Source organism: Lissotriton helveticus, chromosome 7 (genome assembly GCF_964261635.1).
Source record: "Lissotriton helveticus chromosome 7, aLisHel1.1, whole genome shotgun sequence".
Classification (NCBI taxonomy): Eukaryota; Metazoa; Chordata; class Amphibia; order Caudata; family Salamandridae; genus Lissotriton; species Lissotriton helveticus.
The window spans coordinates 1,501,436,718-1,501,456,083 of NC_136068.1; the positions used below are offsets into that span (position 1 = coordinate 1,501,436,718).

General features: G+C 46.0%; 1 protein-coding gene across 1 annotated transcript in view; it reads left to right on the plus strand.

Annotated features, from left to right (window-relative positions):
* Window positions 1-237: 237 nt before the first annotated feature.
* Window positions 238-19,366, plus strand: part of LOC144769553 (uncharacterized) — a 53,966-nt gene continuing 34,837 nt past the window's right edge. The window contains 1 exon segment of the mRNA XM_078653704.1: window positions 238-369. Coding sequence (XP_078509830.1) covers window positions 238-369 — 132 coding nt within the window.

Consider the following 19,366-nt stretch of genomic DNA (forward strand, 5'->3'; position numbering starts at 1 on the left):
ATTAAATTCACGTGGAACATCAATGAAACCACCATTCAATACCTGGACGTGGAAATCACTTTAAACAATGGAATTCTTACCACGAACTTATACCGTAAACCCACGGATAAGAACAACTTGTTACAATATACCAGCCACCACCCTCCATCGTTGAAGAACCATCTCCCATACACACAATTTCTCAGGGTTAGGAGAGTGGTATCTGAGGACCACGTATGTCAAGAACAATCACAGACCATGGCCAATAGATTCACAGCAAGAGGTTATCCAGAGGAAATGATCAAGAAGTCCCAAGTAAGAGCACAGATGAAAACCAGAGAAGAATTATTAACTTACAAAACCACCAGCAAAACTCAACGATTAACGTGTGTAAGTAAGTTTTCCAACGTAAGCACTCGGTTTAAAAAAATCATATATAAGAATTGGCAAATTGTGAAAATGGAACCAGATTTTAATGGGATCTTTGATCAAGAACCTTTATTCGCACATTCACGAGGAAAAAACATAGGTGAATTATTGAAAAAATCCAAGCAAACTATTCCACATCAGAAATTCAGAGGAACAGTACCATGTTTAAACTGTGCGAATTGCCACAACATCATTAAGGGGACAAACATCAGTCACCCCATGAAAGGACAGAGAATACCCTTGAAAGTTAATGCTACCTGCGATACCACCAATGTGGTATATTTATTGAAATGTCCCTGTGGACAAGTCTATGTGGGACACACGGAAAGGAAGTTAAAAGTAAGATTAACTGAACATAAAAGCAACATCAGAACCCACTCTACTAAATCCACGGTTGCTACAAATTTCACAGAAAAACGCCACAACTTGAACCAATTGAGAGCGTGCGTACTGGAAGTAGTACCCAGAAAAGAAGGAACATTGAACAAAAAGAACTTGCTAAAGCGCGAAAATCATTGGATTTATTATATGAACAGCCTTAAACCGCATGGTTTAAATGACCGTACTGAATTTCTATGCTATCTGTGATTTATTGTATATTTGTATCATTGTATTAATTTATATTGAAATTGATACCCTGTATATTACTTAAGATGCCAGCATATGTTCACATAGGATGTCCTGTTTAATTTCGACCTGTACACGAAGGTGAAGGTTAGAATGTTAAAGTTTTGTTCAATTCGAATTCACCGTTAAGGTAAAAAAAGTCAAAAAAAAGTCAGAAACACACACTGCGCATGCGTTCAATCGCGCGGCGTCAGGTTGAGGTTTTATGAAGACATGGCGCGCAAACCGCGTTAGAATTTCACACGGAAGAGCGGGATCAAGTGTTAGCAACAACAGAGGTGAGCTTTAGACAAAGTAAGCTAAGCTATGCGTTAGCGGTTATTTGAGAAGGGTCATTACCCATGATTAATCGGTATAAGTGAAACCTTAGTCACTAACGTAGAATACGGATAACCAGCACGTTTATAGTTCACGACCGTTATTTCAAATGAGCTAGTTGTTTTAAAACGTAACAACAGCTTGAGTAACAGACGAGTTGAACTCGGCGATCCCAGAGGCGCGTAAACATGAGTTTAAAACACGCATACATTTTGAGTAAAAGCATATGCATTAATATGTATCGATTAAAAAATGGTTACATTGTACATATTTTTGTTTAATTAACAGATGTTCCCTGATGAAGGTGGATAATATCACCGAAATGCATTGGAATTAATAGAAGTTGTTATACGTTATGTACATTGGACAAGCAATTGAAATACAATTACTTTTGAACACAGGAACCATTTGTTGAAAGACTGCTTTATTTACGAACTTAGCTGTAAGAGTACAGCAAACAACGATACTGGTGCCATGGGAGACACACCTATGGGATCATAGGTGTGCTACTTGCTAGTCATTTGAGATGTCATCAGTGATGTAATCAGTGATATCACTGACCATGTCATGAATGATGTAATATGTGACATCATCAGCAGTGGATTGCGGGCGCGCGAGTTATAGTGAGTCCAACTAACTATAACGTGGGAATTTCAATGGTTTTGTATGAGTAAAATGTTCAGCTAACTATAACTGGTGTGAAACCTATGGTTTTTTCAGGTAAAATTTCAAAGGTTTTTTAAATGCTAATTCCTAACTTTAACGAGTGTGAAACCTATGGTTTTTTTAGTGAATTTCAAAGGTTTTTTAAATGCTGATTCCTAACTATAACGTTTCTGGAACCTCTGATTTTTTCAGTGGATTTCAAAGGTTTTTTAAAAGCTAATTCTTTGCTATTTCGAGTTTGTGACCTACGATTTTTAAAGTGAATTATTAAGTTTTTTTTATAGCTATTAATTATTATATTTTTTATAATTTTTGTTTTTTTTATCATTTTACCCCGGAGCGCTCAGGGTGCACGCACCGGTAAGCACACCCGTTAGCGTAGCGAGAGCGCTATTCCCGCGTGTGGAAAAAAAAAGTATGTATTTAAAGTAAATAATAATGCAAGACATTCAGTGGCATACTTATAAAAGTAGAATTTTTGATTTTAAATAACCATATTTTAACATACACAACGTCTTTAAGGCGCGCCGCGTAAGCGCCCTCGGAAGCGCCTACGTATGTGCCGCGTAAGCGCCCCCGGAAGCGCTCCGGTGCGCGTAGCGTAAGCGCGTCAAGTCATATGACCTTAAAATAACACTTTTCATTGGTTGTTCACAGTTTTTTTTACAACTAATGAACACCCCAACCATTTCCTTCACTTCCTCTTTCACTTTGGAGATAGCAAGACCTATTCCCTTCTGCTCTTCAATTCTTCAGAAAGAATGGCTGCAAGACCACAAAGCAGCAGTGAGGACTCTGATGAGTTTCTTCAAGAGGACCCTCCTCAGCCAAAGGTGAAGGAGCACTTTATATGGAAATGTTTTTCCATTCCACAAGGACATAAAAAGGTAAATGCTCCAAAGGTGGAGTGCAAAATTTGCAATACTATTCTTTCACGGGGTGACCCCACAAGAAAATATAGTTTCGGAAACTCCACGATGATTCGGCATGTTGAAAGGAAGCACCCCAGAACTATGCCCGGGAGAGTGTCAGGGACCTGGCACCTAATCCCCCAAGAGATGGCACCTCAACTTCCACCGGAGGACCAACCAGATCCGTGAGAAGAAGACCAGTTGAGTTAATTCCAAATATTCAACCTGTTTTTACGGACATTGCAATTAAGTGTAAGCAGTGTGACGAACTGCTTTGTTACGGAGAGCAGAGTATTCTGCTAATTGCACGAAAAAGGGAAGAACACGTCTGCCCTCCCCAGCCCTAATTTTTCCCTTTTTTTTTGCTCCTGTTGAGCAGTTTGGTGATCCCTACTTTTGTTTTTGTTCTGAAAAAAAAAAAAATTTAAAACGTTTGGAAAAAGAAAAAAAAAGAAAATCTACAAAAGAAGAAAAAAACAGTTCTTTTTAGAACTACCTCCAATTCGCCAAAAAGAGCTGTATTCTTTACAAATTCAAAAGGAGTCAGTGAAGTGGAGTGCAGTGAGAGAGGAAAGGAAAGTGAGTGAGGGAGCAAAGAAAGGGACGAGAGGGGAAGGGAAGTGAAGTAGGGGGATTGAAAGAAGGTGAGTGTGGGAGGTGAGTGAGGGGAAGGAGAGTGAACAAGGGGAATGAGGATAAATGAAGAAAACGGAGTAAGGCAACGGGGTGAGGAAGGGTAAGAGAAGAGCAGTGAGGTTGAGGAAAGAGTGGTGTTAGAGAGTGGATAAAGGCAACTGAACGTGAGACAAGGAAAGTAAGAAAGTGAGGGGATAGAGGTACTGAAGGAAAGAGTGACAGAAAGGGACTGAGTGTTGGAGCAAAGAAAGATAAGTGAGGGAGTGTGGCTGAGTTATAGGGAGTGAGCGTAAGAGAAGAGGAGTGAGAGATTAAGAGGATGGAGAGAATGAGGCTAACAGAGAGAGAATGAGGGAAGGGGAGTGTAGAAGTAAGAGGACAGAGGGAGTGAAAGAAGGAGTTAGTGAAGTGGAGTAAGGAGAGTAAGGGAAGGGAAAAGAGTGAAGGAGAGAAGGAAGGGAAGAGAGAGGAAAGGAAGTAAAACAGGAGATCTAAAAGAAAGAGAGTGTGGAAGTGTGGCAGAGTTATAGGGAGTGAGCGTGACAGAAGAGGAGTGAGAGACTAAGAGGACGGAGAGAATGAGGCTCACAGAGAGAAAATGAGGGAAGGGAAGTGTAGAAGTAAGAGGACAGAGGGAGCGAGAGAAGGAGTTAGTGAAGTGGAGTAAGGAGAGTAAGGGAAGGGAAAGGAGTGAAGGAGCGAAGTAGGGGAAGAGAGAGGAAGGGAAGTAAAACAGGAGATCTGAAAGAAAGTGAGTGTGGGAGTGTGGCTGAGTTATAGGGAGTGAGCGTGACAGAAGAGGAGTGAGAGACTAAGAGGACGGAGAGAATGAGGCTAACAGAGAGAGAATGAGGGAAGGGGAGTGTAGAAGTAAGAGGATAGATGGAGTAAGAGAAGGAGTTAGTGAAGTGGAGTAAGGAGAGTAAGGGAAGGGAAAAGAGTGAAGGAGCGAAGGAAGGGAAGAGAGAGGAAGGGAAGTAAAACAGGAGATATGAATGAAAGATAAGTGAGGGAGTGTGGCTGAGTTATAGGGAGTGAGCGTGACAGAAGAGGAGTGAGAGACTAAGAGGACGGAGAGAATGAGGGTAACAAAGAGAGAATGAGGGAAGGGGAGTGTAAAAGTAAGAGGACAGAGGGAGTGAGAGAAGGAGTTAGTGAAGTGGAGTAAGGAGAGTAAGGGAAGGGAAAAGAGTGAAGGAGAGAAGGAAGGGAAGAGAGAGGAAAGGAAGTAAAACAGGAGAGGTGAAAGAAAGTGAGTGTGGGAGTGTGGGTGAGTTATAGGGAGTAAGCTTGACAGAAGAGGAGTGAGAGACAAAGAGGACGGAGAGAATGAGACTAACAGAGAGAGAATGAGGGAAGGGGAGTTTAGAAGTAAGAGGACAGAGGGAGTAAAAGAAGGAGTTAGTGAAGTGGAGTAAGGAGAGTAAGGGAAGGGAAAAGAGTGAAGGAGCCAAGGAAGGGAAGAGAGAGGAAAGGAAGTAAAACAGGAGAGGTGAAAGAAAGTGAGTGTGGGAGTGTGGGTGAGTTATAGGGAGTGAGCGTGATAGAAGAGGAGTGAGAGACTAGGAGGACGGAGAGAATGAGGCTAACAGAGAGAGAATGAGGGAAGGGGAGTGTAGAAGTAAGAGGACAGAGGGAGTGAGAGAAGGAGTTAGTGAAGTGGAGTAAGGAGAGTAAGGGAAGGGAAAAGAGTGAAGGAGCGAAGGAAGGGTAGAGAGAGGAAGGGAAGTAAAACAGGTGATCTGAAAGAAAGTGAGTGTGGAAGTGTGGCAGAGTTATAGGGAGTGAGCGTGACAGAAGAGGAGTGAGAGACTAAGAGGACGGAGAGAATGAGGCTAACAGAGAGAGAATGAGAGAAGGGGAGTGTAGAAGTAAGAGGACAGAGGGAGTAAGAGAAGGAGTTAGTGAAGTGGAGTAAGGAGAGTAAGGGAAGGGAAAAGAGTGAAGGAGCGAAGGAAGGGAAGAGAGAGGAAGGGAAGTAAAACAGGAGATCTGAAAGAAAGATAAGTGAGGGAGTGTGGCTGAGTTATAGGGAGTGAGCATGACAGAAGAGGAGTGAGATACTAAGAGGAAGGAGAGAATGAGGGTAACAGAGAGAGAATGAGGGAAGGGGAGTGTAGAAGTAAGAGGACAGAGGGAGTGAGAGAAGGAGTTAGTGAAGTGGAGTAAGGAGAGTAAGGGAAGGCAAAAGAGTGAAGGAGAGAAGGAAGGGAAGAGAGAGGAAAGGAAGTAAAACAGGAGATCTGAAAGAAAGTGAGTGTGGGAGTGTGGCTGAGTTATGGGGAGTGAGCGTGACAGAAGAGGAGTGAGAGACTAAGAGGACGGAGAGAATGAGGCTAACAGAGAGAGAATGAGTGAAGGGGAGTGTAGAAGTAAGAGGACAGAGGGAGTAAAAGAAGGAGTTGGTGAAGTGGAGTAAGGAGAGTTAGGGGAGGGAAAAGTGTGAAGGAGCGAAGGAAGGGAAGAGAGAGGAAAGGAAGTAAAACAGGAGAGGTGAAAGAAAGTGAGTGTGGGAGTGTGGATGATTTATAGGGAGTGAGCGTGACAGAAGAGGAGTGAGAGACTAAGAGGACGGAGAGAATGAGGCTAACAGAGAGAATGAGGGAAGGGAAGTGTAGAAGTAAGAGGACAGAGGGAGTAAGAGAAGGAGTTAGTGAAGTGAAGTAAGGAGAGTAAGGTAAGGGAAAAGAGTGAAGGAGCGAAGGAAGGGAAGAGAGAGGAAGGGAAGTAAAGCAGGAGATCTGAAAGAAAGATAAGTGAGGGAGTGTGGCTGAGTTATAGGGAGTGAGCGTGACAGAAGAGGAATGAGAGACTAAGAGGACGGAGAGAATGAGGCTAACAGAGAGAGAATGAGGGAAGGGGAGTGTAGAAGTAAGAGGACAGAGGGAGTGAGAGAAGGAGTTAGTGAAGTGGAGTAAGGAGAGTAAGCGAAGGGAAAAGAGTAAAGGAGAGAAGGAAGGGAAGAGAGAGGAAGGGAAGTAAAACAGGAGATCTGAAAGAAACTGAGTGTGGGAGAGTTATAGGGAGTGAGCGTGACAGAAGAGGAGTGGGAGACTAAGAGGACGGAGAGAATGAGGCTAACAGAGAGAGAATGAGGGAAGGGGAGTGTAGAAGTAAGAGGACAGAGGGAGTAAGAGAAGGAGTTAGTGAAGTGGAGTAAGGAGAGTAAGGGAAGGGAAAAGAGTGAAGGAGCGAAGGAAGGGAAGAGAGAGGAAGGGAAGTAAAACAGGAGATCTGAAAGAAAAATAAGTGAGGGAGTGTGGCTGAGTTATAGGGAGTGAGCGTGACGGAAGAGGAGTGAGAGACTAAGAGGACGGAGAGAATGAGGGTAACAGAGAGAGAATGAGGGAAGGGGAGTGTAGAAGTAAGAGGACAGAGGGAGTGAGAGAAGGAGTTAGTGAAGTGGAGTAAGGAGAGTAAGCGAAGGGAAAAGAGTAAAGGAGAGAAGGAAGGGAAGAGAGAGGAAGGGAAGTAAAACAGGAGATCTGAAAGAAACTGAGTGTGGGAGTGTGGCTGAGTTATAGGGAGTGAGCGTGACAGAAGAGGAGTGAGAGACTAAGAGGACGGAGAGAATGAGGCTAACAGAGAGAGAATGGGGGTAGGGGAGTGTAGAAGTAAGAGGACAGAGGGAGTAAGAGAAGGAGTTAGTGAAGTGGAGTAAGGAGTGTAAGGGAAGGGAAAAGAGTGAAGGAGCGAAGGAAGGGAAGAAAGAGGAAGGGAAGTAAAACAGGAGATCTGAAAGAAAGTGAGTGTGGGTGTGTGGCTGTGTTATAGGGAGTGAGTGTGACAGAAGAGGAGTGAGAGAAGAAAAGGACGGAGAGAATGAGGCTAACAGAGATAGAATGAGGGAAGGGGGGTGTAGAAGTAAGAGGACAGAGGGAGTAAGAGAAGGAGTTAGTGAAGTGGCGTAGGGAGAGTAAGGGAAGGGAAAAGAGTGAAGGATCGAAGGAAGGGAAGAGAGAGGAAAGGAAGTAAAACAGGAGATCTGAAAGAAAGTGAGTGTGGGAGTGTGGCTGAGTTATGGGGAGTGAGCGTGACAGAAGAGGAGTGAGAGACTAAGAGGACGGAGAGACTGAGGCTAACAGAGAGAGAATGAGTGAAGGGGAGTGTAGAAGTAAGAGGACAGAGGGAGTAAAAGAAGGAGTTGGTGAAGTGGAGTAAGGAGAGTTAGGGGAGGGAAAAGTGTGAAGGAGCGAAGGAAGGGAAGAGAGAGGAAAGGAAGTAAAACAGGAGAGGTGAAAGAAAGTGAGTGTGGGAGTCTGGGTGATTTATAGGGAGTGAGCGTGACAGAAGAGGAGTGAGAGACTAAGAGGACGGAGAGAATGAGGCTAACAGAGAGAATGAGGGAAGGGAAGTGTAGAAGTAAGAGGACAGAGGGAGTAAGAGAAGGAGTTAGTGAAGTGAAGTAAGGAGAGTAAGGGAAGGGGAAAGAGTGAAGGAGTGAAGGAAGGGAAGAGAGAGGAAGGGTAGTAAAACAGGTGAGGTGATGAAAGTAAGTGTGGGAGTGTGGGTGAGTTATAGGGAGTGAGCGTGACAGAAGAGGAGTGAGAGACTAAGAGGACGGAGAGAATGAGGCTAACAGAGAGAGAATGAGAGAAGGGGAGTGTAGAATTAAGAGGACAGAGGGAGTAAGAGAAGGAGTTAGTGAAGTGGAGTAAGGAGAGTAAGGGAAAAGAGTGAAGGAGCGAAGGAAGGGAAGAGAGAGGAAGGGAAGTAAAGCAGGAGATCTGAAAGAAAGATAAGTGAGGGAGTGTGGCTGAGTTATAGGGAGTGAGCGTGACAGAAGAGGAATGAGAGACTAAGAGGACGGAGAGAATGAGGCTAACAGAGAGAGAATGAGGGAAGGGGAGTGTAGAAGTAAGAGGACAGAGGGAGTGAGAGAAGGAGTTAGTGAAGTGGAGTAAGGAGAGTAAGCGAAGGGAAAAGAGTAAAGGAGAGAAGGAAGGGAAGAGAGAGGAAGGGAAGTAAAACAGGAGATCTGAAAGAAACTGAGTGTGGGAGAGTTATAGGGAGTGAGCGTGACAGAAGAGGAGTGGGAGACTAAGAGGACGGAGAGAATGAGGCTAACAGAGAGAGAATGAGGGAAGGGGAGTGTAGAAGTAAGAGGACAGAGGGAGTAAGAGAAGGAGTTAGTGAAGTGGAGTAAGGAGAGTAAGGGAAGGGAAAAGAGTGAAGGAGCGAAGGAAGGGAAGAGAGAGGAAGGGAAGTAAAACAGGAGATCTGAAAGAAAGATAAGTGAGGGAGTGTGGCTGAGTTATAGGGAGTGAGCATGACAGAAGAGGAGTGAGATACTAAGAGGAAGGAGAGAATGAGGGTAACAGAGAGAGAATGAGGGAAGGGGAGTGTAGAAGTAAGAGGACAGAGGGAGTGAGAGAAGGAGTTAGTGAAGTGGAGTAAGGAGAGTAAGGGAAGGCAAAAGAGTGAAGGAGAGAAGGAAGGGAAGAGAGAGGAAAGGAAGTAAAACAGGAGATCTGAAAGAAAGTGAGTGTGGGAGTGTGGCTGAGTTATGGGGAGTGAGCGTGACAGAAGAGGAGTGAGAGACTAAGAGGACGGAGAGAATGAGGCTAACAGAGAGAGAATGAGTGAAGGGGAGTGTAGAAGTAAGAGGACAGAGGGAGTAAAAGAAGGAGTTGGTGAAGTGGAGTAAGGAGAGTTAGGGGAGGGAAAAGTGTGAAGGAGCGAAGGAAGGGAAGAGAGAGGAAAGGAAGTAAAACAGGAGAGGTGAAAGAAAGTGAGTGTGGGAGTGTGGATGATTTATAGGGAGTGAGCGTGACAGAAGAGGAGTGAGAGACTAAGAGGACGGAGAGAATGAGGCTAACAGAGAGAATGAGGGAAGGGAAGTGTAGAAGTAAGAGGACAGAGGGAGTAAGAGAAGGAGTTAGTGAAGTGAAGTAAGGAGAGTAAGGGAAGGGGAAAGAGTGAAGGAGTGAAGGAAGGGAAGAGAGAGGAAGGGTAGTAAAACAGGTGAGGTGATGAAAGTAAGTGTGGGAGTGTGGGTGAGTTATAGGGAGTGAGCGTGACAGAAGAGGAGTGAGAGACTAAGAGGACGGAGAGAATGAGGCTAACAGAGAGAGAATGAGAGAAGGGGAGTGTAGAATTAAGAGGACAGAGGGAGTAAGAGAAGGAGTTAGTGAAGTGGAGTAAGGAGAGTAAGGGAAAAGAGTGAAGGAGCGAAGGAAGGGAAGAGAGAGGAAGGGAAGTAAAGCAGGAGATCTGAAAGAAAGATAAGTGAGGGAGTGTGGCTGAGTTATAGGGAGTGAGCGTGACAGAAGAGGAATGAGAGACTAAGAGGACGGAGAGAATGAGGCTAACAGAGAGAGAATGAGGGAAGGGGAGTGTAGAAGTAAGAGGACAGAGGGAGTGAGAGAAGGAGTTAGTGAAGTGGAGTAAGGAGAGTAAGCGAAGGGAAAAGAGTAAAGGAGAGAAGGAAGGGAAGAGAGAGGAAGGGAAGTAAAACAGGAGATCTGAAAGAAACTGAGTGTGGGAGAGTTATAGGGAGTGAGCGTGACAGAAGAGGAGTGGGAGACTAAGAGGACGGAGAGAATGAGGCTAACAGAGAGAGAATGAGGGAAGGGGAGTGTAGAAGTAAGAGGACAGAGGGAGTAAGAGAAGGAGTTAGTGAAGTGGAGTAAGGAGAGTAAGGGAAGGGAAAAGAGTGAAGGAGCGAAGGAAGGGAAGAGAGAGGAAGGGAAGTAAAACAGGAGATCTGAAAGAAAAATAAGTGAGGGAGTGTGGCTGAGTTATAGGGAGTGAGCGTGACGGAAGAGGAGTGAGAGACTAAGAGGACGGAGAGAATGAGGGTAACAGAGAGAGAATGAGGGAAGGGGAGTGTAGAAGTAAGAGGACAGAGGGAGTGAGAGAAGGAGTTAGTGAAGTGGAGTAAGGAGAGTAAGCGAAGGGAAAAGAGTAAAGGAGAGAAGGAAGGGAAGAGAGAGGAAGGGAAGTAAAACAGGAGATCTGAAAGAAACTGAGTGTGGGAGTGTGGCTGAGTTATAGGGAGTAAGCTTGACAGAAGAGGAGTGAGAGACAAAGAGGACGGAGAGAATGAGACTAACAGAGAGAGAATGAGGGAAGGGGAGTTTAGAAGTAAGAGGACAGAGGGAGTAAAAGAAGGAGTTAGTGAAGTGGAGTAAGGAGAGTAAGGGAAGGGAAAAGAGTGAAGGAGCCAAGGAAGGGAAGAGAGAGGAAAGGAAGTAAAACAGGAGAGGTGAAAGAAAGTGAGTGTGGGAGTGTGGGTGAGTTATAGGGAGTGAGCGTGATAGAAGAGGAGTGAGAGACTAGGAGGACGGAGAGAATGAGGCTAACAGAGAGAGAATGAGGGAAGGGGAGTGTAGAAGTAAGAGGACAGAGGGAGTGAGAGAAGGAGTTAGTGAAGTGGAGTAAGGAGAGTAAGGGAAGGGAAAAGAGTGAAGGAGCGAAGGAAGGGTAGAGAGAGGAAGGGAAGTAAAACAGGTGATCTGAAAGAAAGTGAGTGTGGAAGTGTGGCAGAGTTATAGGGAGTGAGCGTGACAGAAGAGGAGTGAGAGACTAAGAGGACGGAGAGAATGAGGCTAACAGAGAGAGAATGAGAGAAGGGGAGTGTAGAAGTAAGAGGACAGAGGGAGTAAGAGAAGGAGTTAGTGAAGTGGAGTAAGGAGAGTAAGGGAAGGGAAAAGAGTGAAGGAGCGAAGGAAGGGAAGAGAGAGGAAGGGAAGTAAAACAGGAGATCTGAAAGAAAGATAAGTGAGGGAGTGTGGCTGAGTTATAGGGAGTGAGCATGACAGAAGAGGAGTGAGATACTAAGAGGAAGGAGAGAATGAGGGTAACAGAGAGAGAATGAGGGAAGGGGAGTGTAGAAGTAAGAGGACAGAGGGAGTGAGAGAAGGAGTTAGTGAAGTGGAGTAAGGAGAGTAAGGGAAGGCAAAAGAGTGAAGGAGAGAAGGAAGGGAAGAGAGAGGAAAGGAAGTAAAACAGGAGATCTGAAAGAAAGTGAGTGTGGGAGTGTGGCTGAGTTATGGGGAGTGAGCGTGACAGAAGAGGAGTGAGAGACTAAGAGGACGGAGAGAATGAGGCTAACAGAGAGAGAATGAGTGAAGGGGAGTGTAGAAGTAAGAGGACAGAGGGAGTAAAAGAAGGAGTTGGTGAAGTGGAGTAAGGAGAGTTAGGGGAGGGAAAAGTGTGAAGGAGCGAAGGAAGGGAAGAGAGAGGAAAGGAAGTAAAACAGGAGAGGTGAAAGAAAGTGAGTGTGGGAGTGTGGATGATTTATAGGGAGTGAGCGTGACAGAAGAGGAGTGAGAGACTAAGAGGACGGAGAGAATGAGGCTAACAGAGAGAATGAGGGAAGGGAAGTGTAGAAGTAAGAGGACAGAGGGAGTAAGAGAAGGAGTTAGTGAAGTGAAGTAAGGAGAGTAAGGTAAGGGAAAAGAGTGAAGGAGCGAAGGAAGGGAAGAGAGAGGAAGGGAAGTAAAGCAGGAGATCTGAAAGAAAGATAAGTGAGGGAGTGTGGCTGAGTTATAGGGAGTGAGCGTGACAGAAGAGGAATGAGAGACTAAGAGGACGGAGAGAATGAGGCTAACAGAGAGAGAATGAGGGAAGGGGAGTGTAGAAGTAAGAGGACAGAGGGAGTGAGAGAAGGAGTTAGTGAAGTGGAGTAAGGAGAGTAAGCGAAGGGAAAAGAGTAAAGGAGAGAAGGAAGGGAAGAGAGAGGAAGGGAAGTAAAACAGGAGATCTGAAAGAAACTGAGTGTGGGAGAGTTATAGGGAGTGAGCGTGACAGAAGAGGAGTGGGAGACTAAGAGGACGGAGAGAATGAGGCTAACAGAGAGAGAATGAGGGAAGGGGAGTGTAGAAGTAAGAGGACAGAGGGAGTAAGAGAAGGAGTTAGTGAAGTGGAGTAAGGAGAGTAAGGGAAGGGAAAAGAGTGAAGGAGCGAAGGAAGGGAAGAGAGAGGAAGGGAAGTAAAACAGGAGATCTGAAAGAAAAATAAGTGAGGGAGTGTGGCTGAGTTATAGGGAGTGAGCGTGACGGTAGAGGAGTGAGAGACTAAGAGGACGGAGAGAATGAGGGTAACAGAGAGAGAATGAGGGAAGGGGAGTGTAGAAGTAAGAGGACAGAGGGAGTGAGAGAAGGAGTTAGTGAAGTGGAGTAAGGAGAGTAAGCGAAGGGAAAAGAGTAAAGGAGAGAAGGAAGGGAAGAGAGAGGAAGGGAAGTAAAACAGGAGATCTGAAAGAAACTGAGTGTGGGAGTGTGGCTGAGTTATAGGGAGTGAGCGTGACAGAAGAGGAGTGAGAGACTAAGAGGACGGAGAGAATGAGGCTAACAGAGAGAGAATGGGGGTAGGGGAGTGTAGAAGTAAGAGGACAGAGGGAGTAAGAGAAGGAGTTAGTGAAGTGGAGTAAGGAGTGTAAGGGAAGGGAAAAGAGTGAAGGAGCGAAGGAAGGGAAGAAAGAGGAAGGGAAGTAAAACAGGAGATCTGAAAGAAAGTGAGTGTGGGTGTGTGGCTGTGTTATAGGGAGTGAGTGTGACAGAAGAGGAGTGAGAGAAGAAAAGGACGGAGAGAATGAGGCTAACAGAGATAGAATGAGGGAAGGGGGGTGTAGAAGTAAGAGGACAGAGGGAGTAAGAGAAGGAGTTAGTGAAGTGGCGTAGGGAGAGTAAGGGAAGGGAAAAGAGTGAAGGATCGAAGGAAGGGAAGAGAGAGGAAAGGAAGTAAAACAGGAGATCTGAAAGAAAGTGAGTGTGGGAGTGTGGCTGAGTTATGGGGAGTGAGCGTGACAGAAGAGGAGTGAGAGACTAAGAGGACGGAGAGACTGAGGCTAACAGAGAGAGAATGAGTGAAGGGGAGTGTAGAAGTAAGAGGACAGAGGGAGTAAAAGAAGGAGTTGGTGAAGTGGAGTAAGGAGAGTTAGGGGAGGGAAAAGTGTGAAGGAGCGAAGGAAGGGAAGAGAGAGGAAAGGAAGTAAAACAGGAGAGGTGAAAGAAAGTGAGTGTGGGAGTCTGGGTGATTTATAGGGAGTGAGCGTGACAGAAGAGGAGTGAGAGACTAAGAGGACGGAGAGAATGAGGCTAACAGAGAGAATGAGGGAAGGGAAGTGTAGAAGTAAGAGGACAGAGGGAGTAAGAGAAGGAGTTAGTGAAGTGAAGTAAGGAGAGTAAGGGAAGGGGAAAGAGTGAAGGAGTGAAGGAAGGGAAGAGAGAGGAAGGGTAGTAAAACAGGTGAGGTGATGAAAGTAAGTGTGGGAGTGTGGGTGAGTTATAGGGAGTGAGCGTGACAGAAGAGGAGTGAGAGACTAAGAGGACGGAGAGAATGAGGCTAACAGAGAGAGAATGAGAGAAGGGGAGTGTAGAATTAAGAGGACAGAGGGAGTAAGAGAAGGAGTTAGTGAAGTGGAGTAAGGAGAGTAAGGGAAAAGAGTGAAGGAGCGAAGGAAGGGAAGAGAGAGGAAGGGAAGTAAAGCAGGAGATCTGAAAGAAAGATAAGTGAGGGAGTGTGGCTGAGTTATAGGGAGTGAGCGTGACAAAAGAGGAATGAGAGACTAAGAGGACGGAGAGAATGAGGCTAACAGAGAGAGAATGAGGGAAGGGGAGTGTAGAAGTAAGAGGACAGAGGGAGTGAGAGAAGGAGTTAGTGAAGTGGAGTAAGGAGAGTAAGCGAAGGAAAAGAGTAAAGGAGAGAAGGAAGGGAAGAGAGAGGAAGGGAAGTAAAACAGGAGATCTGAAAGAAACTGAGTGTGGGAGAGTTATAGGGAGTGAGCGTGACAGAAGAGGAGTGGGAGACTAAGAGGACGGAGAGAATGAGGCTAACAGAGAGAGAATGAGGGAAGGGGAGTGTAGAAGTAAGAGGACAGAGGGAGTAAGAGAAGGAGTTAGTGAAGTGGAGTAAGGAGAGTAAGGGAAGGGAAAAGAGTGAAGGAGCGAAGGAAGGGAAGAGAGAGGAAGGGAAGTAAAACAGGAGATCTGAAAGAAAGATAAGTGAGGGAGTGTGGCTGAGTTATAGGGAGTGAGCATGACAGAAGAGGAGTGAGATACTAAGAGGAAGGAGAGAATGAGGGTAACAGAGAGAGAATGAGGGAAGGGGAGTGTAGAAGTAAGAGGACAGAGGGAGTGAGAGAAGGAGTTAGTGAAGTGGAGTAAGGAGAGTAAGGGAAGGCAAAAGAGTGAAGGAGAGAAGGAAGGGAAGAGAGAGGAAAGGAAGTAAAACAGGAGATCTGAAAGAAAGTGAGTGTGGGAGTGTGGCTGAGTTATGGGGAGTGAGCGTGACAGAAGAGGAGTGAGAGACTAAGAGGACGGAGAGAATGAGGCTAACAGAGAGAGAATGAGTGAAGGGGAGTGTAGAAGTAAGAGGACAGAGGGAGTAAAAGAAGGAGTTGGTGAAGTGGAGTAAGGAGAGTTAGGGGAGGGAAAAGTGTGAAGGAGCGAAGGAAGGGAAGAGAGAGGAAAGGAAGTAAAACAGGAGAGGTGAAAGAAAGTGAGTGTGGGAGTGTGGATGATTTATAGGGAGTGAGCGTGACAGAAGAGGAGTGAGAGACTAAGAGGACGGAGAGAATGAGGCTAACAGAGAGAATGAGGGAAGGGAAGTGTAGAAGTAAGAGGACAGAGGGAGTAAGAGAAGGAGTTAGTGAAGTGAAGTAAGGAGAGTAAGGGAAGGGGAAAGAGTGAAGGAGTGAAGGAAGGGAAGAGAGAGGAAGGGTAGTAAAACAGGTGAGGTGATGAAAGTAAGTGTGGGAGTGTGGGTGAGTTATAGGGAGTGAGCGTGACAGAAGAGGAGTGAGAGACTAAGAGGACGGAGAGAATGAGGCTAACAGAGAGAGAATGAGAGAAGGGGAGTGTAGAATTAAGAGGACAGAGGGAGTAAGAGAAGGAGTTAGTGAAGTGGAGTAAGGAGAGTAAGGGAAAAGAGTGAAGGAGCGAAGGAAGGGAAGAGAGAGGAAGGGAAGTAAAGCAGGAGATCTGAAAGAAAGATAAGTGAGGGAGTGTGGCTGAGTTATAGGGAGTGAGCGTGACAGAAGAGGAATGAGAGACTAAGAGGACGGAGAGAATGAGGCTAACAGAGAGAGAATGAGGGAAGGGGAGTGTAGAAGTAAGAGGACAGAGGGAGTGAGAGAAGGAGTTAGTGAAGTGGAGTAAGGAGAGTAAGCGAAGGGAAAAGAGTAAAGGAGAGAAGGAAGGGAAGAGAGAGGAAGGGAAGTAAAACAGGAGATCTGAAAGAAACTGAGTGTGGGAGAGTTATAGGGAGTGAGCGTGACAGAAGAGGAGTGGGAGACTAAGAGGACGGAGAGAATGAGGCTAACAGAGAGAGAATGAGGGAAGGGGAGTGTAGAAGTAAGAGGACAGAGGGAGTAAGAGAAGGAGTTAGTGAAGTGGAGTAAGGAGAGTAAGGGAAGGGAAAAGAGTGAAGGAGCGAAGGAAGGGAAGAGAGAGGAAGGGAAGTAAAACAGGAGATCTGAAAGAAAAATAAGTGAGGGAGTGTGGCTGAGTTATAGGGAGTGAGCGTGACGGAAGAGGAGTGAGAGACTAAGAGGACGGAGAGAATGAGGGTAACAGAGAGAGAATGAGGGAAGGGGAGTGTAGAAGTAAGAGGACAGAGGGAGTGAGAGAAGGAGTTAGTGAAGTGGAGTAAGGAGAGTAAGCGAAGGGAAAAGAGTAAAGGAGAGAAGGAAGGGAAGAGAGAGGAAGGGAAGTAAAACAGGAGATCTGAAAGAAACTGAGTGTGGGAGTGTGGCTGAGTTATAGGGAGTGAGCGTGACAGAAGAGGAGTGAGAGACTAAGAGGACGGAGAGAATGAGGCTAACAGAGAGAGAATGGGGGTAGGGGAGTGTAGAAGTAAGAGGACAGAGGGAGTAAGAGAAGGAGTTAGTGAAGTGGAGTAAGGAGTGTAAGGGAAGGGAAAAGAGTGAAGGAGCGAAGGAAGGGAAGAAAGAGGAAGGGAAGTAAAACAGGAGATCTGAAAGAAAGTGAGTGTGGGTGTGTGGCTGTGTTATAGGGAGTGAGTGTGACAGAAGAGGAGTGAGAGAAGAAAAGGACGGAGAGAATGAGGCTAACAGAGATAGAATGAGGGAAGGGGGGTGTAGAAGTAAGAGGACAGAGGGAGTAAGAGAAGGAGTTAGTGAAGTGGCGTAGGGAGAGTAAGGGAAGGGAAAAGAGTGAAGGATCGAAGGAAGGGAAGAGAGAGGAAAGGAAGTAAAACAGGAGATCTGAAAGAAAGTGAGTGTGGGAGTGTGGCTGAGTTATGGGGAGTGAGCGTGACAGAAGAGGAGTGAGAGACTAAGAGGACGGAGAGAATGAGGCTAACAGAGAGAGAATGAGTGAAGGGGAGTGTAGAAGTAAGAGGACAGAGGGAGTAAAAGAAGGAGTTGGTGAAGTGGAGTAAGGAGAGTTAGGGGAGGGAAAAGTGTGAAGGAGCGAAGGAAGGGAAGAGAGAGGAAAGGAAGTAAAACAGGAGAGGTGAAAGAAAGTGAGTGTGGGAGTCTGGGTGATTCATAGGGAGTGAGCGTGACAGAAGAGGAGTGAGAGACCAAGAGGACGGAGAGAATGAGGCTAACAGAGAGAATGAGGGAAGGGAAGTGTAGAAGTAAGAGGACAGAGGGAGTAAGAGAAGGAGTTAGTGAAGTGAAGTAAGGAGAGTAAGGGAAGGGGAAAGAGTGAAGGAGTGAAGGAAGGGAAGAGAGAGGAAGGGTAGTAAAACAGGTGAGGTGATGAAAGTAAGTGTGGGAGTGTGGGTGAGTTATAGGGAGTGAGCGTGACAGAAGAGGAGTGAGAGAATAAGAGGACGGAGAGAATGAGGCTAACAGAGAGAGAATGAGAGAAGGGGAGTGTAGAATTAAGAGGACAGAGGGAGTAAGAGAAGGAGTTAGTGAAGTGGAGTAAGGAGAGTAAGGGAAAAGAGTGAAGGAGCGAAGGAAGGGAAGAGAGAGGAAGGGAAGTAAAACAGGAGATCTGAAAGAAAGATAAGTGAGGGAGTGTGGCTGAGTTATAGGGAGTGAGCGTGACAGAAGAGGAATGAGAGACTAAGAGGACGGAGAGAATGAGGCTAACAGAGAGAGAATGAGGGAAGGGGAGTGTAGAAGTAAGAGGACAGAGGGAGTAAGAGAAGGAGTTAGTGAAGTGGAGTAAGGAGTGTAAGGGAAGGGAAAAGAGTGAAGGAGCGAAGGAAGGGAAGAAAGAGGAAGGGAAGTAAAACAGGAGATCTGAAAGAAAGTGAGTGTGGGTGTGTGGCTGTGTTATAGGGAGTGAGTGTGACAGAAGAGGAGTGAGAGAAGAAAAGGACGGAGAGAATGAGGCTAACAGAGATAGAATGAGGGAAGGGGGGTGTAGAAGTAAGAGGACAGAGGGAGTAAGAGAAGGAGTTAGTGAAGTGGCGTAGGGAGAGTAAGGGAAGGGAAAAGAGTGAAGGATCGAAGGAAGGGAAGAGAGAGGAAGGGAAGTAAAACTGGAGATCTGAAAGAAAAATAAGTGAGGGAGTGTGGCTGAGTTATAGGGAGTGAGCGTGACAGAAGAGGATTGAGACACTAAGAGGACGGAAGGAATGAGGGTAACAGAGAGAGAATGAGGGAAGGGGAGTGTAGAAGTAAGAGGACAGAGGGAGTGAGAGAAGGAGTTAGTGAAGTTGAGTAAGGAGAGTAAGGGAAGGGAAAAGAGTGAAGGAGAGAAGGAAAGGAAGAGAGAGGAAGGGAAGTAAAACAGGAGATCTGAAAGAAAGTGAGTGTGGGAGTGTGGCTGAGTTATTGGGAGTGAGCGTGACAGAAGAGGAGTGAGAGACTAAGAGGACGGAGAGAATGAGGCTAACAGAGAGAGAATGAGGGAAGGGGAGTGTAGAAGTAAGAGGACAGAGGGAGTAAGAGAAGGAGTTAGTGAAGTGGAGTAAGGAGAGCAAGGGAAGGGAAAAGAGTGAAGGAGCGAAGGAAGGGAAGAGAGAGGAAAGGAAGTAAAACAGGAGAGGTGAAAGAAAGTGAGTGTGGGAGTGTGGGTGAGTTATAGGGAGTGAGCGTGACAGAAGAGGAGTAAGAGACTAAGAGGACGGAGAGAATGAGGCTAACAGAGAGAGAATAAGGGAAGGGGAGTGTAGAAGTAAGAGGACAGAGGGAGTGCGAGAAGAAGTTAGTAAAGTGGAGTAAGGAGAGTAAGGGAAGGGAAAAGTGTGAAGGAGCAAAGGAAGGGTAGAGAGAGGAAGGGAAGTAAAACAGGAGATCTGAAAGAAAGTGAGTGTGGAAGTGTGGCAGAGTTATAGGGAGTGAGCGTGACAGAAGAGGAGTGAGAGACTAAGAGGACGGAGAGAATGAGGCTAACAGAGAGAGAATGAGAGAAGGGGAGTGTAGAAGTAAGAGGACAGAGGGAGTAAGAGAAGGAGTTAGTGAAGTGGAGTAAGGAGAGTAAGGGAAGGGAAAAGAGTGAAGGAGCGAAGGAAGGGAAGAGAGAGGAAGGGAAGTAAAACAGGAGATCTGAATGAAAGATAAGTGAGGGAGTGTGGCTGAGTTATAGGGAGTGAGCGTGACAGAAGAGGAGTGAGAGACTAAGAGGACGGAGAGAATGAGGGTAACAAAGAGAGAATGAGGGAAGGGGAGTGTAAAAGTAAGAGGACAGAGGGAGTGAGAGAAGGAGTTAGTGAAGTGGATTACGGAGAATAAGGGAAGGGAAAAGAGTGAAGGAGAGAAGGAAGGGAAGAGAGAGGAAAGGAAGTAAAACAGGCGAGGTGAAAGAAAGTGAGTGTGGGAGTGTGGGTGAGTTATAGAGAGTGAGCGTGACAGAAGAGGAGTGAGAGACAAAGAGGACGGAGAGAATGAGACTAACAGAGAGAGAATGAGGGAAGGGGAGTTTAGAAGTAAG